At 44.5% G+C, this 25197-nt stretch overlaps 1 protein-coding gene across 1 annotated transcript in view; it reads right to left on the bottom strand.

Annotated features, from left to right (window-relative positions):
- LOC126291591 (UTP--glucose-1-phosphate uridylyltransferase-like) overlaps positions 1–25197 on the bottom strand; it is an 84404-nt gene that overhangs the window by 18514 nt on the left and 40693 nt on the right. The window contains exons 6-8 of the mRNA XM_049985128.1: positions 16475–16618; positions 12823–12961; positions 7467–7604 (exon numbers count right to left, since the gene is read on the bottom strand). Of these exons, the coding sequence (XP_049841085.1) occupies positions 7467–7604; positions 12823–12961; positions 16475–16618 (421 nt within the window). The remainder of the gene's footprint in view (positions 1–7466; positions 7605–12822; positions 12962–16474; positions 16619–25197) is intronic.

The raw sequence follows: 25197 nt of genomic DNA, 5'->3' as shown, positions 1-25197 counted from the left end.
TGTTCGAATCGAGAATGGATATGAAATGTAGGATGTCATCATAGGAACCAAAACAAAATGGCGCGGTTTACTGATAAAGAGCTCTACATTTTTTTGTTTTCAAAATGATCAATAACCTTCAAAACTTGCTTATAAGAAAGCTACGAAAACATAGCGTGATGGTCTATCTTTCGATCGCAATACAGCAGCGAATTCGACAAGTTTCTGCTAAATTGTCGGAGGTATGTGGACCAGCCCCCCCTCCTCCCCCCCCCCCCCCCATGAACCGTGGACCTTGCCGTTGGTGGGGAGGCTTGAGTGCCTCAGCGAAACAGATAGCCGTACCGTAGGTGCAACCACAACGGAGGGATATCTGTTGAGAGGCCAGACAAACTTGTGGTTCCTGAAGAGGGGCAGCAGCCTTTTCAGTAGTTGCAGAGGCAACAGTCTGAATGATTGACTGATCTGGCCAAGTAACACTAACCAAAACGACCTTGCTGTGCTGGTACTGCGAACGGTTGAAAGCAAGGAGAAACTACAGCCGTTATTTTTCCCGAGGGCATGCAGCTCTACTGTATGGTTAATGATGATGGCGTCCTCTTGGATAAAATATTTCGGAGGTAAAATAGTCCCCCATTCGGATCTCCGGGCGGGGACTACTCAAGAGGATGTCGTTATCATGAGAAAGAAAACTGGCGTTCTACGGATCGGAGCGTGGAATGTCAGATCCCTTAATCGGGCAGGTAGGTTAGAAAATTTAAAAAGGGGAATGGATAGGTTAAAGTTAGATATAGTGGGAATTAGTGAAGTTCGGTAGCAGGAGGAAAAAGACTTTTGGTCAGGCGAATACAGGGTTATAAATACAAAGTCAAATAGCGGTAATGCAGGAGTAGGTTTAATAATGAATAAATAGGAGTGCGGGTAAGCTACTACAAACAGCATAGTGAACGCATTATTGTGTACAAGTTTATATGCCAACTAGTTCTGCAGATAACGAAGAAATTGAAGAAATGTATGAGGAGATAAAAGAAATTATGCATATAGTGAAGGGAGACGAAAATTTAATAGTCATGGGTGATTGGAATTCGGTAGTAGGAAAAGGGAGAGAAGGAAACGTAGTAGGTGAATATGGATTGGGGGTAAGAAATGAAAGAGGAAGCCGCCTGGTAGAATTTTGCACGGAGCACAACTTAATCATAGCTAACACTTGGTTCAACAATCGGTGGCTCAGATGGTAGAGCACTTGCCCGCGAAAGGCAAAGGTCCAGAGTACGAGTCTCGTTCGGGCACACAGTTTTAATCTGCCAGGAAGTTTCATATCAGCGCACACTCCGCTGCAGAGTGAAAATCTCATTCTGGAAACATCCCCCAGGCTGTGGCTATGCCATGTCTTCGCAATATCCTTTCTTTCAGGAGTGCTAGTTCTGCAGGGTTCGCAGGAGAGTTTCTGTAAAGTTTGGAAGATAGGAGACGGATACTGGCAGAAGTAAAGCTGTGAGCACCGGGCGTGAGTCGTGCTTCGGTAGCTCAGATGGTAGAGCACTTGCCCGCGAAAGGCAAAGGTCCCGAGTTCGAGTCTAGGTCGGGCACACAGTTTTAATCTGCCAGGAAGTTTCAATCATAAAAGAAGGTTGTATACATGGAAGAAGCCTGGAGATACTGACAGGTTTCAAATAGATTACATAATGGTAAGACAGAGATTTAGGAACCAGGTTTTAAATTATAAGACATTTCTAGGGGCAGATGTGGACTGTGACCACAATCTATTGGTTATGAACTGTAGATTAACACTGAAGAAACTGCAAACAGGTGGGAATTTAAGGAGATGGGGCCTGGATAAACTGACTAAACCAGAGGTTGTACAGAGTTCCAGGGAGAGCATAAGGGAACAATTGACAGGAATGGGGGAAAGAAATACAGTAGAAGAGGGATGGGTAGCTATGAGGGATGAAGTAGTGAAGGCAGCAGAGGATCAAGTAGGTAAAAAACAAAGGGCTAGTAGAAATCCTTGGTAACAGAAGAAATATTGAATTTAATTGACGAAAGGAGAAAATATAAAAATGAAGCAGGCAAAAAGTAATACAAACGTCTCAATAATGAGATCGACAAGAAGTGCAAAATGGCTAAGCAGCCATGGTTGGAGGACAAATGTAAGGATGTAGAGGCTTATCTCACTAGGGGTAAGATAGATAGTGCCTACAGGAAAATTAAAGAGACCTTTGGAGAAAAGAGAACCACTTGTATGAATATCAAGAGCTCAGATGGAAACCCAGTTCTAAGCAAAGAAGGGAAGGCAGAAAGGTGGAACGAGTATGTAGAGGGTCTATACAAGGGCGATGTATTTGAGGACAATATTATGGACATGGAAGAGGATGTAGATTAAGATGAAATGGGAGGTATGATACTGCGTGAAGAGTTTGACAGAGCACTGAAAGACCTGAGTCGAAACAAGGCCCCGGGAGTAAGTAACATTTCACTAGAACTACTGACAGCCTTGGAAGAGCCAGTCCTGATAAAACACACATTTGAACTTTTATTTTTTTTAGATGTAGATGAAGGTGAAATGGGAGATATGATACAGCGTGAAGAGTCTGACAGAGGACTGAAAGATCTAAGCCGAAACAAGGGCACGGGAGTAGAGGATATTCCATTAGAACTACTGAGAGCCTCTACCATCTGGTGAGCAAGATGTTAGAGACAGGTGAAATACCCTCAGACCTCAAGAAGAATATAATAATTCCAATCTCAAAGAAAGCAGGTGTTGACAGATGTGGAAATTACCGAACTATCAGTTTGATAAGTCACAGCTGCAAAATACTAACACGAATTCGTTACAGATGAATGGAAAAACTGGTACACACTGACATCGGGGATGATCATTTTGGATTCCGTACAAATAATGGAACACGTGAGGCAATACTGACCCTACGACTTATCTTGAAATCTGGATTAAGGATAGGCAAACCTACGTTTCTAGCATTTGTAGACTTAGAGAAATCTTTTGAAAATGTTGACTGGAATGCTCTCTTTCCGCTTCTGAAGGTGGCAGGGGTAAAATACAGGGAACGAAAGGCTTTTTACAATTTGTACAGAAACCAAATGGCAGTTATAAGAGTTGAGGGGCATGAAAGGGAAGCAGTGGTTGGGACGAGAGTGAGACAGGGTTGTAGCCTCTCCCCGATGTTATTCAATCTGTATATTGAGCAAGCAGTGAAGGAACAAAAGAAAAATTCGGAGTAGGTATTAAAATCCATGGAGAAGAAATAAAAACCTTGAGGTTCGCCGATGACATTGTAATTCTGTCAGACACAGCAAAGGACTTGGAAGAGCAGTTGAACGGAATGGATAGCGTCTTAAAAGGGGGATATAAGATGAACATCAACAAAAGCAAAACGAGGATAATGGAATGTAATCGAATTAAGTCGGGAGATGCTGAGGGTATTAGATTAGGAAATTAGACACTTAAAGTAGTAAAGGAGTTTTGCTATTTGGGGAGCAAAATAACTGATGATGGTCGAAGTAGAGAAGATATGAAATGTAGACTGGCAATGGCAAGGAAAGTGTTTCTGAAGAAGAGAAATTTGTTAACATCGAGTATTGATTTAAGTGTCAGGCAGTCATTTCTGAAAGTATTTGTATGGAGTGTAGCAATGTATGGAAGTGAAACATGGACGATAAATAGTTTAGACAAGAAGAGAATAGACGCTTTCGAAATGTGGTGCTACAGAAGAATGCTGAAGATTAGATGGGTAGATCACGTAACTAATGAGGAGGTATTGAATAGGATTGGAAAGAAGAGACCTTTGTGGCACAACTTGACTACAAGAAGGGATCGATTGGTAGGACATGTTCTGAGGCATCAAGGGATCACCAATTTAGCATTGGAGGGCAGCGTGGAGGGTAAAAATAGCAGAGGGAGACCAAGAGATGAATACACCAAGCAGATTCAAAAGACAGCTGGAGTGCACACACATTGTGTAAATAGATAACCGTGACACCTTTGAATACGGGTGGTATCTGTCCTAATCCACCGAGGGCTGGATATCACCAAGTTTGCATAGCAGTCTGAAGACGATACTAATGAAGTGTCGCAACTGGTCGCATGATTAATATACTTTACAAAAAATGAGACTCTTTGTGTTCCTTATTTCTACTTGTCGCTCCTAGTTGTCAGGTCGTACGGCCGGCGTCAATCACGCTGTTGTTCCACCGCTACCTGGAGCGTCCGCAGACACGTCTTCGACGTGGAATCTCATTGACTGGATAACGATTGGTTTTAGTGAGGAGGCCTGCTTTGAAGTGAACCCGAATGACCAGCCAAGACTGTGCCTTGAGAGGCCCCAGACAGCTCGAGTGTCGACCGCCCCACGGCCAGACGACTAGGTGTGCGGTCTGGGGCGGCATTTCTGGCACACGGCGAGATTTTCCAACTCTTGCCTTCGTGCTGGCCAAACCACCCATTAGCCAGCAAGGTGGCCGGATCTGTTTCGAGCACTGCGGGCTGGGCCCTCCAGCCAGCTCGGGATCTGACATCTCACCAGTTAGACAGAGTCTAGCACGATGCTGCTCAGGAGGCTATCCAACTACTCTGTCAATCAACGACAAACCGAATAACTGCTTACAAAAGAGCTAGACGTGGACCAACGGATTACAAACTTGGTCAATTTGTGAAGCTTTTTTTCTTGAGTAATAAAACAATTTTTTTCTCAAATTGTAATCTTTTTTGTCTGTATATGTAAGTCACATCCACCAATTTCCCTCCCATTCAGATAATTCCTTCGTGGTGTGTCGCTTTTCATTGCCTTAGAGTGTATTACGTTTTGGTGTAGTTGGGATCTTAGGAATTAAGAATCTTGCTCCCTGGTCTTTGTTTAATTAATCTTCCGACGTTTTCCACACCTCCACAAATGTTCACACGAAGACAATGTTCTCGAAAGATACCCCATTAATTTTCTTTGTATTGAAAGCTGCGGAGAAGTGCCTGTCTTAAATAGTGATTACAAATATATTAGGTAAGAATTTCCTCGATACAGGTCGCTGTGGAACTTCGAGACCCGTATCAGTGGTGATGCAGTAATCGAAATAATTTCTGTTACCACACAAGCTCGTGGTTTTTCAGATTATTAGATAGCGTAGGGCACAGAAGGCAGAACCATTTGCATTCCACAGATTGTATCTATGACAGACAATTTATCTTCATATACAGTCAGTAGACATGTGTGGTCTACAGTGAGAATTCTAGTTTCAGGTTTTTCTTGGTTAACTCTGCTTAAGCCTAGCTTTTATTCCATTATGCTTTACTTAAGGTCTTGTCACTCTGAAACTTCAATGACCTCATTCAGGCATAGTTTACGTAAATGTGTGCCAGATTTAATATAAAGGGGTAACGTTTCAGAGCATAAAACCCGGTCATGGTCTCTCATGAATTATTACGTTAAAGTTGAAAAGAGACCCGGCTTTCAAGCTTGACTTGGAAGTGACTCGCTTCAGCTGTAAGCCAAGAAGTTAATGATAGATCATCAGGAAACCGAATTTATTTTATTCATTTAAATGTACCGTATATTCCTGATATGATATGGAAAGACACGCTGAAGAAGCTGGCAAATGAGGCCATAGACAAATTTAGAAAGAGAACTGAACTTTATTTATATAAATCTGCTTCATTTTTTAGGACTATTCAAAAATGATCACGATTATGGAAACGTAAACTGAACAATTAGAAAATGAGACCAAAGAGGAATTTGAAAAGAGAATTGAAGTTCGCGGACTACAAATAAAGACTCTGAAATTTTCTGGTGATATTATAATTCAGTCAGAGACTACCAACTGCCTGGGAAAATAGTTAAAATGGGGTGGATACTGTCTTCAGATGAGGTTATAAGATTAAGATCAACAAAAGTAAAACACGTGTACTCAAACGTAGTCGAATTAAATCAGGGAAAGATGAGGAAATTAGGTAAGAAAATGACACACAGTAACCACAAGTTGAGGTTTAACTGAACAATTAGAAAATGAGACCAAAGAGGAATTTGAAAAGAGAATTGAAGTTCGCGGACTACAAATAAAGACTCTGAAATTTTCTGATGATATTATAATTCAGTCAGAGACTACCAACTGCCTGGGAAAATAGTTAAAATGGGGTGGATACTGTCTTCAGATGAGGTTATAAGATTAAGATCAACAAAAGTAAAACATGTGTACTCAAACGTAGTCGAATTAAATCAGGGAAAGATGAGGAAATTAGGTAAGAAAATGACACACAGTAACCACAAGTTGAGGTTTACTATTTCAGGACGAAATTCGAATATCTCATTAGAGAAGAATTAAGGACGATAAAATTCAGACTTACTACAGCAAGAACACATGTTCTAAGAAATAGGAATATTTTAACATCTAAAGTAAATTAAAGTGTTACGAAGACTTCTCTAAAAGTATCTGTCTCGAGTGCAGCCTCGCACGGATTTGAGACAAGGACGATAAACAGGCAAGAAGAGCTTTTCAAATGCGGTGCAGCAGAAGGATGTTGAAAAAAAAAAGATGAATTGGTTGAATAACTAATGAGTAGGTACTAAACTACATGAATTGGTTGAATAACTAATGAGTAAGTACTATACTACATGAATTGGTCGAATAACTAATGAGTAGGTACTAAATCAAATCTAGAGGGAAAGAAATTTGTGGTGCAAGTTGACAAAAAGAAGGATTCAGTTCATAGGACACATCTTAAAACATCACGGACTAGTTAATTTGATGATGGAGAGAAGTGTGGAGGTTAAACATTGTAGAGAGAGGCTAAGATCTGAGTGCGATAAACAGCTTCAGTGGATGCAATTCCTGTGATTACGCCTTGTGTGAATGGACGAATGGGGCTGCGGCAGGTCGACGGCTTGCAGGAAACAGATATCCAGCAGCCGTAAATTAATAGAATACTTTTATTACGCATAAGCAGTTTATTGCACAAATTTACGGCTGTTGGTGTCTGTTTTCTGCAAGTATGTGCATGTAGGTTGCAGGAGTTGTGCAACGATGAAGAGGCCTGCAGAGTATAGACTAGCATGAAGTGCAGCATCAAATCGCAATAATATTTTATTTATAATGTAGTATGTATTGGATTGATTACTCTGGTAAAATAAGTCAACAAACATCTTGAATGTATATGGCATACTTAGTCGTAATTCACCGGTATGCAGGTACGGGTGTATTAAGTGAAGAGGAAGTGAAACTACAGAACCCTGAGGGACACTGCACACTATGTGCTTCAGCAAAACGCTTGTTTATTTCAGTGAAAGTGTAAATCGGCTTGTAGCTTCTGGCTTAATAAGCGAGTAAACAGACTGTCTGTCTTTCACCTGTGCGCAAGAGGTGTAACTGGAGTTCTGTACTGTGTTGCAAGCATCGCCCACATGCCAGGAGGGAGTTCACGAAGTCGTAACAAGACACAGATTAGTGTTGGCGAGATTGTGCCACGAGATACGCCCTGTACTCACCCAGACCACCATCGAAGCACTTCATGGCGGCCCCCACGGCCGTCTCCAACTGCACAACGTTCAGTCCTCCGTCTAGCGTCTTGTTGTTCACGATTATTTCCATCTTGAGCGTCTGTTCGTCCAGGACACGTTCGATGGCTGCGCGCACAAGTAAAAGACAGCGTTAGCAGGCAAATAAATGTTACTAGCAGAAAATTAATACGCTGGAAGGAACTGTAAGAGGTATGAAACTGATATTATGTACATGTGAGTCTGTATTGATTTAACCTTTTCATCAAAAATCCTTTGAGGACTTCCAAAAGACAACCATCTGAAATGAACTGCAACCTATGTTCACGGTTATTTGTGAATGTATTCCAATCGCTGTCTTCTTCTACAGTTTTTACCGTCTACAACTTCCTCGTAACGTCAGTCATTCCTTGATGTCTTCAAAGGTATCAAATCATTCTGTCCCATCTTTTTGTACGTGTATTCCAAATATTCCTCCTTCTCATTTCTGACCTTGTCAGAGCACCTAATTTTCAATATTTTTCGGTAACAGCACATCCCAAATAATTCGATTCTCTTCTATTCCATTTTTCCCACAGTGCATGTGTGACTGCAATACAATGCTGCGCTCCAAACGTACATTCTCTGGAATTTCTTTCTCAAATTAAGGTCTACATTTGATAATGTTATTCTTCTCTTGGCCAAGAATGCCCTTTTTGCCAATACTAGACTGCTTTTTGTATCGTCTCGGTTCCATCGATCATGTGTTGTTGTGCTGCCTGTGTCTACTTCGTGGTCACTAAGCCTGATCATAAGTTTATTGTTCCCATTTCCGCTACTTGCCTTCACTTTCGTCTTTCTTAGATTTACTCTCAATCCATATTCTGTATTCATTAGGCTGTTCGTTCAATTCAGCAGATCACTTAGGATAGCAATGTCATCAGCTAATCTTATCACTGATATCCTTTCACCCTGAATTACAATTCGTCTTGAGCCTCTCTTTTATTTCCGTCATTGCTTCTTCGAGGTATACACTGAACAGTAGGGGCGAAAGACTACGTCCCTGTCTTACACCCTTTTTAATCCGAGCATTTCCTTCTTGGTCTTGTAGTCTTATCGTTCCCTCTTGGTTGTTGTACATATTGTATATTGCCCATCTTTACCTATAGCTTACCCGTATTTTTATTAGAATTTCGAACATCACCATTTTACACTGCCTAATGTTTTTTCCGGCTCGAAAAATGCTCTGCACGTGTGTTGACTTTTTTAGTCTTGATTCTATTGGAACATCCCCTTAGAATAGTTTATAAATGACAGTGGTGGAAAACATCTACGTTATTTGATTTTCAAACAGCTGAGCAAAACTGAACGTACTCAGACATTTTTCTCTTTACTTATCCTGATCAACACTAAACTGACACACAATATTTTTAGCGCAACGCAATCTGACTTTCAATAATCCCTACAAAAGAATGGCCCTGACTAATATTAACCTATATCTTTCGCAAATCACTTACCTCACAAAAATCTTCGTTACTCGAACTACTGCAATACAGCGAGCGCCACTACTGCCAGCTAAATAAAAGATTCAAACTACTGAAGGCACTAACTACTGATAGGCATAGTTAGCAAATGAAAGATTTTGATAGATAACAAACAATGTATCTACCTTAATAGTGTTCAAAAGTCATAATATATATAGCAGTTAATGGCATCCAGTCTTACAAATTTACTGTCTCTGATGGACACACGTCCAGATCATCCGCTCTCAAAACTCCGCCATTTCTCTCCCCACATCTACCACTGCTGGCGGCTCACCTCCAACTGCGCAAAGGTACGCGCTGTTAACATCGAACTGCTCAACACTACAATAGCGAATAATCCAACAATGCAAACCAGCCACCGACTGCGCACATCACAGTCAGTGATTTTCATACAGAGCGCTACGTGGCGGTGGCGTTACCAACATAAAAACCTAAACAGCCTACTTACACTGTTATCAAGCGCAAACTCAGAACGTCCCTCTGGTGCCTTTACCTTTCCTCAAGCCAAACTGAACGTCATCTAAGACATCCTTAATTTTCTTTTCCATACTCTCGTATGTTATTCTTGTCAGCAACTTGGACGCATGAGCTGTTAAGCTGATTGTGCGATAATTCTCGCACTTGTCAGCTCTTGCCGTCTTCGGAATTGTGTGGATGATGTTTTTCCGAAAGTCAGATGGTATGTCGCCAGACTCGTACATTCAACACACCAACGTGAATAGTCTTTTTGTTGCCACTTCCCCAATGATTTTACACGTTTCGATGGTGTGTTCCCTTGTGCCTTATTTGAGCTGAAGTCGTGCAAAGCTGTGTTAAGTTCCGATTCTAATACTGCATGCTCTATCTCTTCTTCTCCCCCTCGTTTAGGCCATCAGTGTAGTCTGTCCACCTTTCCACTCCTTCCGCTGCATTTAACTGTGGAATTCCTATCACACTCTTATTGATATCACCCTTGCTCTCAACCTCATCGAAGGTTCGTGTTTGTGCCGTTGACAGGTTTGTGTCGTGTATTCGGATTGTAACCTCGTCCGTTCACTGGCGCCACTACGTTTGCTCGCTTTGTCTGTCCGTGAGTGGCAGCAGCGGCGTTTATCGATAGCGAGTACTATGGTACTATGCCTGGAGAGACCTAGAGTATTTCCGGGACGGAGCAGCAGTGAGGTCCGATAGCGCCAGTACTGGCGAAGGGAGCTGGCGGTATAAGCACTGCCCGATGGAAGGATGTGGTCGCGAGAGTGCACGGACACCTCGAGGTCCGGACTCAGCGAGTTTGAGGTGAATTGATCGGTATATTCGAGTTGTGCAACTTTCACTTTGTGTGGGTGTGTGTGTGTCCGTCGAAGTGACCTCGTGCCATCAAGCTGCCAGTTGGCAGTTTTATTCTGCGGCGTTGCCTGTCTTGATAGGCAACCACCAATGATTGGTCGTCCGGTCGGTCGTCTCAGTGGACGACGTGTATCTATCTGGTCTTTCCACCGTGTCTGCGTTCTTAACGTCAATGTTGCTGTATAATGACTGTTTAAGCATTGACTGAGTTGTTTGTGGAATTGTCTTATGCGGTTCCATGTGCATCTAGTCAGATTTTGAACAGGCAGTTTGGTCTCAACCTTGATTGCGTACTAGGATTTGGTGGAGCCAACTTGTGTAATTAAATGCTTGTCATTTGACGATGTTAACTGTTATTCTATCGTGGTATTGGTTATCGCATCTTAGGTGGATTTTGCGTGTGGGTTGGTCAGCGTTTAAGCTGTCCCTAGTTTGAGTTGCCATCCCGTTAACTGAGCACAACTGTGGGCTGCGTGTCTCACCGCTTACGCAGCTGTAGGGACTTTTCTCAGCTCGATCCCTGGAGCACTGTCTGTGTATCACTCCCTTCTTTATTTGGTCTGGTTGTGTCGATTGTTTAAAAATAATGTTTCGTTTAAATTATCCCTATTGCTTGTGGCCTTCATCCGACAAACAATTTGAATTCTTTGTTAATAAGGCCTTCAGCCGCCAGTGTAGCTTGTGGCAGTAAATTTTTTTAAAATCATTGTTTTTAAAAAATTATTTCCTTAAATAGTGTATGTGTTTACTGTGCAACCAACGCTAATTGATTAGGCCCCGTCCACACCTTTTCCTGCTTTCCCACAGTCCCACGTTTCAGTTGTTTTGTATGCTAGGCCAGTCCGCAGTACCATTTCGATTTCTTCACATTTTTCCTGCAGCCTTTTCTTCTTAACTTCCCCGCTCTTTCCGTTTATTTCCTAACTGACTTGTATTTCTGTATTCCTGAACTTTCCTGAACACTTTTGTACTTGCTTCTTCCGTCAATTAACTGAATTATTTCTTCTGTTACCCATGGTTTCTTCGCAGTTACAATCCTTGTAAATATGTTTTGCTTTCCAACTTCGGCGATTGTCCTTTCAGGATATGTCCATTCCTCTTTAACTTAGCTGCCTGTTGAGATATTCATTATTGCGGTATCTATATCCTCAGAGAAGTTTAAGTGTATCTCTTCATTACATTGTACTTTCGTATCCCAGTTCTTTGCGAACTTTTTTTGGTGACTAGTCTCTTAAACTTCATCCTATTCTTCATCATTGCTAAATTGTGGCCTGAGTCTGTATCTGAAGCTCGGTACGCCATATCTGATTTCGGACTCACTGCCTGATCATGTTGGAATACAATTGGAGTCTTCCCGTATCTCCAGACCTTTTCCAAGTACACCTTTTCCTCTTGTAACTCTTGAACAAAGTATTGAGTGTTAGCCTCTGAAATCTATTGCACAACTCAATTAGTCTTCTCCACTCTAATTTCTAGTTCGAAGCCCATATTGTTCTATAACTTCTAGTTCTATTTCTTCCCCCACAACCGCCTTCCTATTCCCAATGACTGTTAGATTTTCATCGCCCTTTTAGATTCCTCATATACTTTCTCCAACTCTTAATCTCCTGTCTGCAAAATCGGCATGTATTCCTGAACTATCGCTGCCTGTATCGGTTTGCTGTCGGTTTTAATAAGAACAACCTTATCACTGAACTGCTCACACTAATTAACTTTCTGCTCTAACTTCCTATTGATAACAATCCTACTCCTGTCATAACATTTTCTGCTGCTGTTGGTATTGCGCTATACTCATTGAACAGAAATCGTTATCTTCTTTCCGTTTCACTTCACTCACACCCGCTCTATCTAGACTGAGTCTTAGCATTTTCCGTCTCAGATTTTGTAGCTTTCCTATCACTTTCAAACTTCTGACATTCCACTCCCAGACTCGTAGAACGTTACTCTTTCGTTGCTTATTCACTCTTTCTCTCGTGGTCACCCCCCACTTGGCAGACCCCTCCTGAAAATTGGAATGAGGGACTAGTCGGGAATATTTGGTGAGTGGACACACATGATGACACTTTTTCCATTACAAGCCGCCTGTCTATGGACACACGTTACGTGTCTCTAACGCAGGGGTTCACTTTGCGTTCTGTATCCTCATTCCGTTGATCGTTCCCGGTTCCTGCGCCTTTTAGGGGCCGCTTCCCACCTCCAGGGCAAAAGAGTGCCCTGTACCTCTGTCCGCCCCTCCTCCCTCTGTCACAAGACCGTTGGCAGAACGAGGGTAACTCTTATGCCGGAAGAATTCGGCCGCCGTTGCCGATAATTTTTATTCCAAATTTAAGCAGTGGTAGATGCCAAGCCGGGACCCATAACGTTCTGATTACCCCTTGACCTCGGGAACACCTTTATCACAAGTTAATGTATTGGTAAGAGAAACAAAGTAACCGTGACTTTTTGTAAGGCGGACTTGTATTCCTTGTGAAAAGTGCGAGGGCCGCGCAGCAGCTTACCGTCGAGCTGGACCCACAGGTTGTTGGTGTTGAAGTACTTGAACGTCTTCACCGACTTGAACTCCTCCACGTGCTCCTTGGGCACCTGCGCGATCTCCAGCAGGCGCAGCTTGTCTTCGTAGTGGATCAGCGTCCCGCCCTGCAGCACAAGTTGCACACAGCGCGAGTGAGAAGGCAAACTGGAGAAAACACGTGGCCACTTTGAATGCAGAAAGGGAAACGAACATGACGTGCTACTGCCTGCCTTAGGATCATTTGGTTGTTTGAGAATGACACGAGAGAGAATGTCGCAAGTCAACAGGGACATGAACATCTATCTCATTGGTAGGGAAAAGGCGCTTGGACCATCCCCTTGAAGATCTGCAGATACTTTGGAGTGGAATGTACGGGCACTAACCGAGCGAGGTGGCGCAGTGGTTAGAACACTGGACTCGCGTTCGGAACGACGACGGTTCAAACCCTCAACCGGCCATCCTGATTTATGTTTTTCGTGATTTTTCTAAATCGCTTAAGGCAAATGACGGGAAGATTACTTCGAAAGGGCATGGCTACTTTCCTTCTCCATTCTTCCCTAACCCGGCTTCTTGCTCTTGCTCCCTCGTTGTCGACGGGGCGTTTAACACCAACCTCCTCTTCCTCTTGCAGTGACACGAGACTTATCGAGGAAATTTGCAGGGTGATTACGATTGAAGTGGGGATATTCACAGAAATCCAGTTTGGGTTGTAACCGCAGTATGGCAGATAAAGTTGGTAAAGATGCTAAAACATTAATGCGGAACAGATTTAAGCTGCAAGGAAAATTAGTCCCAATTTTGGCCTCGAGGCGCAAATTTGGTGCTGTACACTGTTTATATGACGGTATGACATCTGTGCTGTCAATGCTGTCACTTGACAGGGCACGACGGGAGTGAACAGCACAGCTACTGAGGGCAGGAATCGTGCGGTGCTACCGAAACTGTTTTACGAGAACAGCAGCCTTTGCCGTGCTCCACTGAGAGTGCGTCGCCGACTGTAAGGTCTGACGCGGGGCTAACGTAGACACATGTGCTGCTGCGCATCTTATTGGCTACTGAGTTTTCTTATGACGTAACAATCATCTCTAGAACGCTACGTATATGACCGTGGCCATGTGTACAAGGCGCTTTTTGTTTTTAAATGTTTTATTTGTTGTGGTTGGCAGGAGAGCCAACACCGTGTTACTAAAGGAGGCCGAAATGCACGCGTTTTAGCGCAGGCAGGCTGGCGTGAGGTCTGGAACATGACAAGGGAATTAGAATTGAGAAGAACGGACGTAGCTGGTGGAATACTTAACTTCAATCCATTAATGATGAACGTCGCTCGTGACAGTACATGATTCACAATATCAATGGTAACTGAATATGGCGCCTTCCTAGGTCGTAGCAAATAACGTAGCTGAAGGCTATGCCAACTATCGTCTCGGTAAATGAGAGCGTGTTTTGTCAGTGAACCATCGCTAGCAAAGTCGGCTGTACAACTGAGGCGAGTGCTAGGCAGTCTCTCTAGACCTTCCGTGTGGCGGCGCTCGGTCTGCAATCACTGATAGTGGCGACACTCGGGTCCGACGTATACTACCGGACTGCGACCGATTTAAAGGCTGCCACCTAACAAGTGTGGTGTCTGGCGGTGACACCACATTATTAATGACAAACATTTATACAACGTGCTAAATTTTTACTAAATGGCAACTTGCCTTGAGGTCCAACTCAAAATGAACACATTTAGTAACAAAATTTTTTGAATAGATGAAGATGAAAGCCAAGTCAGTCGAATGGTTCAGATGCCTCTGAGCACTATGGGACTTAACTTCTGACGTCATCAGTCCCCTAGAACTTAGAACTACTTAAAACTAACTAACCTAATGACATCACACACATCCATTCCCGAGGCAGGATTCGAACCTCCGAACGTAGCGGTAGCCCGGTTCCAGACTGTAGCGCCTAGAACCGCTCGGCCACCCCGGCCGGCAACTGGTAGTTTGTAAATAATAATAATAATAATAATAATAATAATAATAATAATAAGGAATCTTGCCTTTAGAAAGTTTCTGATTTCTCAATATCAGAAAATTCAATCACTGTGATTTAGTTCTTGTGGGGTCACATAACAAAGCCAATTGTCTACATGCTACAACAGATGTATTGAAAGCTAAGATCCGAGAACAAATTGCCGGAAGTATTGTTGAAATGCTGCTTGGGACCATGATAAATTCATCTAACAAGGAAACACCACGAACATGAGTCACATTTTAAAGTAGAGAAAAGGCACACTTCCGATTTACCAGCCCCAGCAATCAATCCCGCGTCAAAATTTGGAGCGTAATTCTGACACTACACAGCTCTGAAGTTCTGAAAGAGCAGCTTTTAAACTTTGCGCGCATCGGTTGCTTGTCACTTGCTCCGCCCACTGCGTTCCCTTAATGCCTACAGTGCCAAGTAGTGTTCAGTGGAGTGATAACCAGGGCCCTCCTATTCGAAATATATTGAAGACGAGGCACTAGAAGGCGTGAGGTGGACCCATCCGCCCAAAATTAATTTTGAAACCTTGTTCGAAAACGTATTATTCTACGCGAAAAATAGTAGCCAATATGTGTACGTAACTTGTCAGCCTAAGAGATATACATACGTTGAATGTTATTTCAACAATATTTTCGACAGCTATACATATACCTCAAAATAAAAAATTATAAACCTAAGCGACTTAAGAATTATTATGAAATGACGTTAATGATTTTCGATGGGTGCACTCCTGCAAATATACTTCACTTTAACAATGCTAGCTTTAAAACCCAAAGTAAATAACGAGCAAGAGATATGTTAATGAATGACTCTGCGCAATTCTTTAGGGACATGCTAATTCGTTTCATTCTTTTACACTGCATTTGCGAATCGCAACGTAAAAGTGTGCAAAGGAAAGGGCATCTCTGGCGCCAGCTACAGCTTAGAAACCGCGCTCTTTGACACAACGGAGTATGTAACAATGAGAGAAACAGTAATTCACGAACACCTTGTTAAGTCACTCAGCTGCGCAGTACTTGGCGCTAATGCACTAGGCGGATGGAGAGGGGCGGAGCGGGTGACGAACATCCGTGGCGCGCCACAGTTCAAAAGCTGTACTTCAGAATTATGGCCAAAATTTTAACGCGGGGTTGACTACTGAGGCTGATACCTTGCAAGCGTGCTTTTCTCTGCTTAAAATATATCAAGTTGATGATGTGTCCTTGTAAGAGACTGGAGAAATTATTGTCAAAAATGGGCTTCACCTGAAAGAAGTCATTTTGGAAAAATAAATTTACTCTCAAATGATACAACTAAATTTACTTAAAACATTTTTTTCATAACTACATTTAATTTTTTGCCCCAAACGTCAGCAGATTACTGTCTAGAGAGAGGGACAGAGAGAGGTGAGGAAAAGGGACTGAAATGATACGTGACATTAAAGGTGGGCGAAGTTAGCAGACTTTTAAGCGAAATAAAGAAACTCAGGGCAGGAAAACGTGGGCGGGGGAAGGGGGGGAGCGTTGCCTAGTCTACACCTCTCGTAAGACGGATGTGCAAGAAAAAGATGAATGCAAGGAGAAAAACGCAGAATGATATATTTTGGTAGTTGTGTTGCAGTGATCAGGCGCTCTCACCTTGACGTCCGCCTTCGTCTTGTCGGTGACCTCCATCACGAACTCCGGCGTCTTGTCCGTAGGGTGCAGCAACAGGTTGAGGATGCTCAGATCCACCGTCGCTCCCAGGTTGTCGATGTTGGAAATGAAGCAATACTCTCGTCCCTGAAGCACAATTAAGGCAGCCATTACTCAAGTACGGAATTAATAAGTCCTACTTACTCAAATAACGTGACGACACCACCTTCCTTGCGGTCCATCGCAACGACCGCCCAACATAATCTCCATTTCACCGAACTGCAACATTTTCGTAGCATCACTTTTTCATGACAGTTTACACGAGTACAATAAAAGATTTAGACATTCCCAAGGATAGACCATACAGTGAACCTAATATGAACATGTGTCCACTATAAAATTGACGTGACGTATTTATTCAACATTTTTGTTAACATCATACGAGATGAAACATACATAAATATTTGTTTTCCATGACTTCGAAATTTCACCTTGTAATGAATTCCAATCCCAAAAAAAGCAGGTGCTGACAGATGTGAAAATTACCGAACTATCAGTTTAATAAGCCACGGCTGCAAAATACTAACGCGAATTCTTTACAGACGAATGGAAAAACTGGTAGATGCAGACCTCGGGGAGGATCAGTTTGGATTCCGTCGAAATGTTGGAACACGTGAGGCAATACTGACCTTACGACTTATCTTAGAAGAAAGATTAAGAAAAGGCAAACCTACGTTTCTAGCATTTGTAGACTTAGAGAAAGCTTTTGACAATGTTGACTGGAATACTCTCTTTCAAATTCTAAAGGTGGCAGGGGTAAAATACAGGGAGCGAAAGGCTATTTACAATTTGTACAGAAACCAGATGGCAGTTATTAAAGTCGAGGGGCATGAAAGGGAAGCAGTGGTTGGGAAAGGAGTGAGACAGGGTTGTAGCCTCTCCCCGATGTTATTCAATCTGTATATTGAGCAAGCAGTAAAGGAAACAAAAGAAAAATTTGGAGGAGGTATTAAAATTCATGGAGAAGAAGTAAAAACTTTGAGGTTCGCCGATGACATTGTAATTCTGTCAGAGACGGCAAAGGATTTGGAAGAGCAGTTGAACGGAATGGACAGTGTCTTGTAAAGAGGATATAAGATGAACATCAACAAAAGCAAAACTAGGATAATGGAATGTAGTCAAATTAAATCGGGTGATGCTGAGGGAATTAGATTAGGAAATGAGACACTTAAAGTAGTGAAGGAGTTTAGCTATTTAGGAAGTAAAATAACTGATGATGGTCGAAGTAGGGAGGATATAAAATGTAGACTGGCAATGGCAAGGAAAGCGTTTCTGAAGAAGAGAAATTTGTTAACATCGAGTATAGATTTATGTATCAGGAAGTCGTTTCTGAAAGTATTTGTTTGGAGTGTAGCCATGTATGGAAGTGAAACATGGACGATAACTAGTTTGGACAAGAAGAGAATAGAAGCTTTTGAAATGTGGTGTTACAGAAGAATGCTGAAGATTAAATGGGTAGATCACATAACTAATGAGGAGGTATTGAATAGGATTGGAGAGAAGAGAAGTTTGTGGCACAACTTGACTAGAAGAAGGGATCGGTTGGTAGGACATGTTTTGAGGCATCAAGGGATCAGAAATTTAGCATTGGAGGGCAGCGTGGAGGGTAAAAATCGTAGAGGGAGACCGAGAGATGAGTACACTAAGCAGATTCAGAAGGATGTGGGTTGCAGTAGGTACTGGGAGATGAAGCAGCTTGCACAGGATAGAGTAGCATGGAGAGCTGCATCAAACCAGTCTCAGGACTGAAGACAACAACAACAATGAACTGGAGCAAATAAATAAGGAGACAGCCAGTTTAGTGTCAGGTGCTGTGGATGCGATGAAAAATGGCGTGAGGAGGGATGCCGGAGTGGAGAGCGAGCAGACAGGCGCGGTGAGGCGCAGCAGCCGTTTGTGAAGGAATGGGTGGCATGCGACACGTCGAATGGAGGCCAGCGGTTAGTTTGGCGTTCGTGCGTTACCTACGTGCGTAAGGTAAATACGGAGACGTGAACTACGGCTATGCGGCGAAACAGGAGCAACGGGTGTTATGCTCTTGTTGACTGCTGAGGGACAGTGACCGGAGAATGAAACACGTGTGTGGTGCACGACGACTACCGACAACTACCGTTGTGGAACTGCTACAAGCCACTGGGGCAGCGCGCGTCCCGTGTCACGCACAAGTTCCACCAACTCAAGTGCGAGACAATCGAGCAACCCCCCGTATAGTCCTGATCTCTACCCATGCCAGTATAATGGTCAACTGTTCCTGTCGGACGACGATGTGCTGCGGCAGTTACAGACATCTTCAGGCAGCGTTTTACCAGATGGCTATCTTCAGCCTGGTACATTGGTGTTGCCTCACAGTTCTTGGACATTTTACATGACTGCCATACCTATTCTTGACAGTACTCCTTCGAATGGAAACGTTTCGCTCGCCTCTTACACACTGAAGAGCCAAAGAAACTGGTGCACCTGCCTGATATCGTGTAGAGTCTCCGCGAGCACCCAGAAGTGCCGCAACACGGCGTGGCATTGACTTGACCAACATCTGAAGTAGTGCTGGAGGGAGACGACACCATGAATCCTTCAGGACAGTCCATAAATAAGAGTACGACGGGGTGGAGATCTCTTCTCAACAGCACGTTGCAAAGCATCCCAGATATGGTCAATAATGTTCATATGTGGGGAGTTTGGTGGCCAGCGGAAGTGTTTAAAGTCAGAATGTTCCTGAAGCCACAATATAGCAATTCTGGACGTGCGGAGTGTTGCATTCTCTTGCTGGAATTGCCCGTCAGAATACACAACGGACATAAATGGATGCAGCTGATCAGACAGTATGCTGACGTATGTGTCACACTGCCAGAGTCGTATCTAGATTATCAGGGGTCCCATATCACTCCAACTGCACACGCCCCAACCATTACAGAGCCTCCACCAGCTTGAACAGTCTCCTGCTGACACGCAGGGTCCATGGATTCATGAGGTTGTCTCCATATCCATACACGTCCATCCGCTCGACACTGTTTCAAACGAGACCGTACCGACCAGGAAACATGTTTCCTGTCATCAACAGTCCGATGGCGGTGTTGACAGCCCAGGCGAGGCGTAAAGCTTTGTGTTATGCAGTCATCGAGGGTACATGAGTGGGCTTTCGGGTCCAAAAGCCCATATCGATGATGTTTTGTTGAATGGTTCCCACACTGACACTTGTTGATAGCCCAGCACTGAAATCTGCAACAATTCGCGAAAGTGTTGCAATTCCATCATGCTGAACGATTGTCTTCCATCGTCGGTGGTCCCACCCTTCCAGGATCTTTTTCCGACCGCAGCGATCTCAGAGATTTGATATTTTACCTTATTCCTGATATTCACGGTACACTCATGACATGGTCATACGCGAAAATCCCCACTTCATCGCTACATCCTAGAAACAGTGTCCCTTTGCTTGTGCACCTACTATAATACCACTTTCAAATATGATAACCCTCACCCACCAAGACAGTAGAGCATTATATTCATAGGAAGCAAGGTCTGTCTACATAGCAGATACCAGCATCTTTTCCACTGGCGTTCGTGGCAGTCAGTTGCCATCACATTCATAGGGGCCAAGGCCTGCCTACACAGCACGCAGCTTGCACTATGAAGTGCCTGCACTAGTAGCACACCGATGCTGATGGGGTAAGCACCGCCGTGTTTACCGTCCATTATAGTCGTGGTCAATCACTGTATCTCATGTTCGTTACCTCTGATGGCTTCTCACATTCTGCTAGTTAGGACTCTCTAAGCTCTAGACGATATTTATTTGTTGTGCAACTGTTTTATCCTTTGTTGCTGGTATTCCCCACAGCGGAACAGCTATCTGACGAATAGTGCAGAAGTGTGGATTGATGTCGTCCCCTGTCGTAAAAAGTATACCTCGCATTTAAACGCGTTTCTAAAAATTCAATACATAATTATTCCATTAATTACTGCTGGTCTTTCACTTGCTTGTGGTCTTCCCACCGTTCCTTATCGTATCACTATTTCTGGCACGAACATCTGCTTAAGCGTCGTCATCTGATGCTGCCAGAAGGAGCACGAGATCTGCAGACAAGATTTATGTTATCTGCTGATAGGGAACTGGTATCAGATAGCATGTAATTAAACTCCCTTTCATGACAGAGTTACTCGTATTTGGCATAATCGCCGCAATTTAATTAACACATTTATAATCTAATTGGACTAGTCTATGCTTGGAATGTGAGTCGTGGGTGTATGTATGTTTGATTAAATATGTCTTTTGTTTACTAAAATAAGAGTGAGTTACTCGCTATAATTTGTAACATGTCATGTATCAGAGGCAGTTTGATCATGTCCGAACGCAGAAAAAAAGGAAACCAAAAACAAATAATAAACTTCATCTCAAAAACTTCACCTTCTGCCGTAACTTGCGATGCCTTTCCAACAACCCTGCAAAAACACAAACACCATCGTATTATTCCACTCACAATTCACAAACCTCAAACCTACCTTAACGGAGCGCTCAACTACCTCGGTGTAACTCTCGAACAAAAACTAACCTGGTAACCTTGACTACTGACCACCGAAAAAACCGTCCACAATGCACTGAAACTACGAACTAGCAGAACTTCAAGTTCTGCGACTATCATCGACACACACACAATCTCTTTCCACACCATTGTTACCTGTGCCAACGGACAACGCACTTCCGCTCCTACCGATAGGAGGGAAAAATTGTTCTAGTAGCGTCAAAGAGCAGAATATACGAAACAGTCTACAGAAGATTGGAACGAAATCATTATGTGTATTGGATCTAATCTGCGACACAAAGAACATTCCGACGTTTCGACCGCCTTTAAGGCGGTCATCTGCAGGGCGACTAACTGCTGGTTTCTTGTGAAGATCTTTTGGTGGCATCACAGACTGATACCACCCTCAACGACGTCTCACAGCTAGGAACGGAAGTGTCGTTTCCAATGAACGCTGACAGCAGTCTCGTGGGGACCCTAAGGACCCAATGATGCACTCCCGACGCGCGTGCCTTCAGCAGCTCCACCTACGGGCGATGTTTGCTGCTGCACGCCGGCTGCAGCTTCACAGCTCAGCCACGGTCTTCGACAGTCCTTACTCTTAGTCAGCTTTCGACTGTTCGCTCACGCAGGAGCCTCACACTGGCGCGACGCTCTCTGCGATAGGTGGACTACGTTACTGTTTGTGCTTTCTTCGCAACGCTTGAAGAAAAGTACACATTAAGTAAAACTTATGTTTACTGTATTTACGTGTTTGCTAATCATTTCCTCTCCTGTCTAGCTTCTCATCAACCACAGCTGTTGCATTACTCTATAGCCCACTTCTCTTTAGCGTAATCTACAAAGTAGTACAAAACACTTCTCCTATATACTGCCTTATTTCTGTTGTCAAGTGGCCACCGACATCACCATCTGGTATGTCTTGGCCGGTTCATAGTAAAGATTGCTGTTGATGACAGGCGGTACGGTAGTAGTCTATCGCCTACGTCCCTGTGACAGGTAACTGGTAGGCAATAGCTTATACTTATGGGTAATGTTTCCCTACAGTGAGACGTCGGTGCTGCACGGTGGTTCTCTTGCGGCTGCTTGTTTATACTCTTGGCCCTGGGCCACTTGGACGTGCTGGTTGGCGAACACGTGCTACCAACCGGACTGGGATCGCTGGCAGCCGTGCCATACGTAACTTGTAACCATCTTCCCTGTTCATGCTGTTGGAACGTTTAATTACTTCGTAGCCCACTTTTTTCCACAGTTGTATCCACGGCTACCGAGCTAGCACAGTGATTCCTCTCAAATTCAGCCGCGTATCAGCCGGTGTTCGGGCGCAGCTGATTTGCTGTGTTGGCCCAGACGGGTCTGACTCACGTACGCTAAACAGTTTTGCGGTTTCGCCACCACGGACTTGGCCGCGCTCAGGTCGAAACTGGTAAACGCCTTGAGAGCAGAGAGCATCTACAGAAAGCTTCGTCGGCCTCAACACATTAGCATTCCAGTATCAGAGCACTACGTATGACTGTAGCAGCTCAGGAAATCGGCAGTAGCCAAACACCGTCAGGGATGCTGCCGATCCAGCAGTTTTCCAGAAGTGTGTGAGCCTGCTGAACGTCTTTGGATGCAGCGGTAGTGTAACTCCACTTTTGCAAGTGGATTGGAACTGCGACTGTTCGGAGACTGGAAGAAAATACACTCCTGGAAATTGAGATAAGAACACCGTGAATTCATTGTCCCAGGAAGGGGAAACTTTATTGACACATTCCTGGGGTCAGATACATCACATGATCACACTGACAGAACCACAGGCACATAGACACAGGCAACATAGCATACACAATGTCGGCACTAGTACAGTGTATATCCACCTTTCGCAGCAATGCAGGCTGCTATTCTCCCATGGAGACGATCGTAGAGATGCTCGATGTAGTCCTGTGGAACGGCTTGCCATGCCATTTCCACCTGGCGCCTCAGTTGGACCAGCGTTCGTGCTGGACGTGCAGACCGCGTGAGACGACGCTTCACCCAGTCCCAAACATCCTCAATGGGGGACAGATCCGGAGATCTTGCTGGCCAGGGTAGTTGACTTACACCTTCTAGAGCACGTTGAGTGGCACGGGATACATACGGACGTGCATTGTCCTGTTGGAACAGAAAGTTCCCTTGCCGGTCTAGGAATGGTAGAACGATGGGTTCGATGACGGTTTGGATGTACCGTGCACTATTCAGTGTCCCCTCGACGATCACCAGAGGTGTACGGCCAGTGTAGGAGATCGCTCCCCACACCATGATGCCGAGTGTTGGCCCTGTGTGGCTCGGTCGTATGCAGTCCTGATTGTGGCGCTCACCTGCACGGCGCCAAACACGCATACGACCATCATTGGCACCAAGGCAGAAGCGACTCTCATCGCTGAAGACGACACGTCTCCATTCGTCCCTCCATTCACGCCTGTCGCGACACCACTGGAGGCGGGCTGCACGATGTTGGGGCGTGAGCGGAAGACGGCCTAACGGTGTGCGGGACCGTAGCCCAGCTTTATGGAGACGGTTGCGAATGGTCCTCGCCGATACTCCAGGAGCAACAGTGTCCCTAATTTGCTGGGAAGTGGCGGTGCGGTCCCCTACGGCACTGCGTAAGGTCCTACGGTCTTGGCGTGCATCCGTGCGTCGCTGCGGTCCGGTCCCAGATCGACGGGCACGTGCACCTTCCGCCGACCACTGGCGACAACATCGATGTACTGTGGAGACCTCACGCCCCACGTGTTGAGCAATTCGGCGGTACGTCCATCCGGCCTCCCGCATGCCCACTAGACGCCCTCGCTCAAAGTCCGTCAGCTGCACATACGGTTCACGTCCGCGCTGTCACGGCATGCTACCAGTGTTGAAGACTGCGATGGAGCTCCGTATGCCACGGCAAACTGGCTGACACTGACGTCGGCGGTGCACAAATGCTGCGCAGCTAGCGCCATTCGACGGCCAACACCGCGGTTCCTGGTGTGTCCGCTGTGCCGTGCGTGTGATCATTGCTTGTGCAGCCCTCTCGCAGTGTCCGGAGCAAGTATGGTGGGTCTGACACACCGGTGTCAATGTGTTCTTTTTTCCATTTTCAGGAGTGTAGATGCAAGCAGCCGTAATTTTATTTAACAATTTTTCGTTAGAGGTATGAAAGGTCAACTTGCACCTAGAAGAAATCTATAGAAACCAGTTGGATACGATGGTCTCTGTAGTAGCTGTGTGTATAGGGGCCTAAAGATGGTGCCAATGAGCCTCCGAAACTGGTAGCTAAATAATATTATTAAATAAAATTATGGCTGTTGGTATCTATTTTCTTCAATTAAAAAAGAGACGCCACCGGAATGATTGAACACCCTGACAGTACGAACGGGTAGGGTGGCTACAAGTTGCAGAAGGCTTGCCTGCCGGTGATCCCAGTCCGTGGTGCCGCTCCCGCTCGTGTTCGCCAGCCAGCAGCTCCACGAGACGCGGGTTGGGCAACGTGAGAGCAAACGAGCACAGCAGGACTTTCGCCCGGTATCGACGTACTGCGGCAGGGAAACACTGCCCTGGCTACGAGCTGCCGGCAGTCTACTGCTTAGCAACACAGGTGACGGCCTACCCTGCAGCCACCCAAAACTTTACTACGACTGACTCGGTCGTCACCCGGCAACCTACACTACTGGCCATTAAAATTGCTGCACCAAGAAGAAATGCAGATGGTACACGGGTATTCATTGGACAAATATATTATACTAGAACTGACATGTGATTCCATTTTCACCCAATTTGGGTGCAAAGATCCTGATAAATCAGTACCCAGAACAACCACTTCTGGCCGTACTAACGGCCTTAATACTCCTGGGCATTGAGTCAAACAGAGCTTGGATTGCGTGTACAGGTACAGCTGCCCATGCAACTTCAACACGATACCATAGTTCATCAAGAGTAGTGACTGGCGTATAGTAACGAGCCAGTTGTTCGGCCACCGTTGAACAGACGTTTTCAACTGGTGAGAGATCTGGAGAATGTGCTGGCCAGGGCAGCAGTCGAACATTTTCTGTATCCACAAAGATCCGTACAGGACCTGCGGTCGTGCATTATCCTGCTGAAAAGTAGGGTTTCGCAGGGATCGAATGAATGGTAGAGCCACGGGTCGTAACACAT

Source organism: Schistocerca gregaria, chromosome 9 (genome assembly GCF_023897955.1).
Source record: "Schistocerca gregaria isolate iqSchGreg1 chromosome 9, iqSchGreg1.2, whole genome shotgun sequence".
Classification (NCBI taxonomy): Eukaryota; Metazoa; Arthropoda; class Insecta; order Orthoptera; family Acrididae; genus Schistocerca; species Schistocerca gregaria.
The sequence above is the reverse complement of the archived record's forward strand: the minus strand, read 5'-3'. Positions and strand labels throughout refer to the sequence as shown.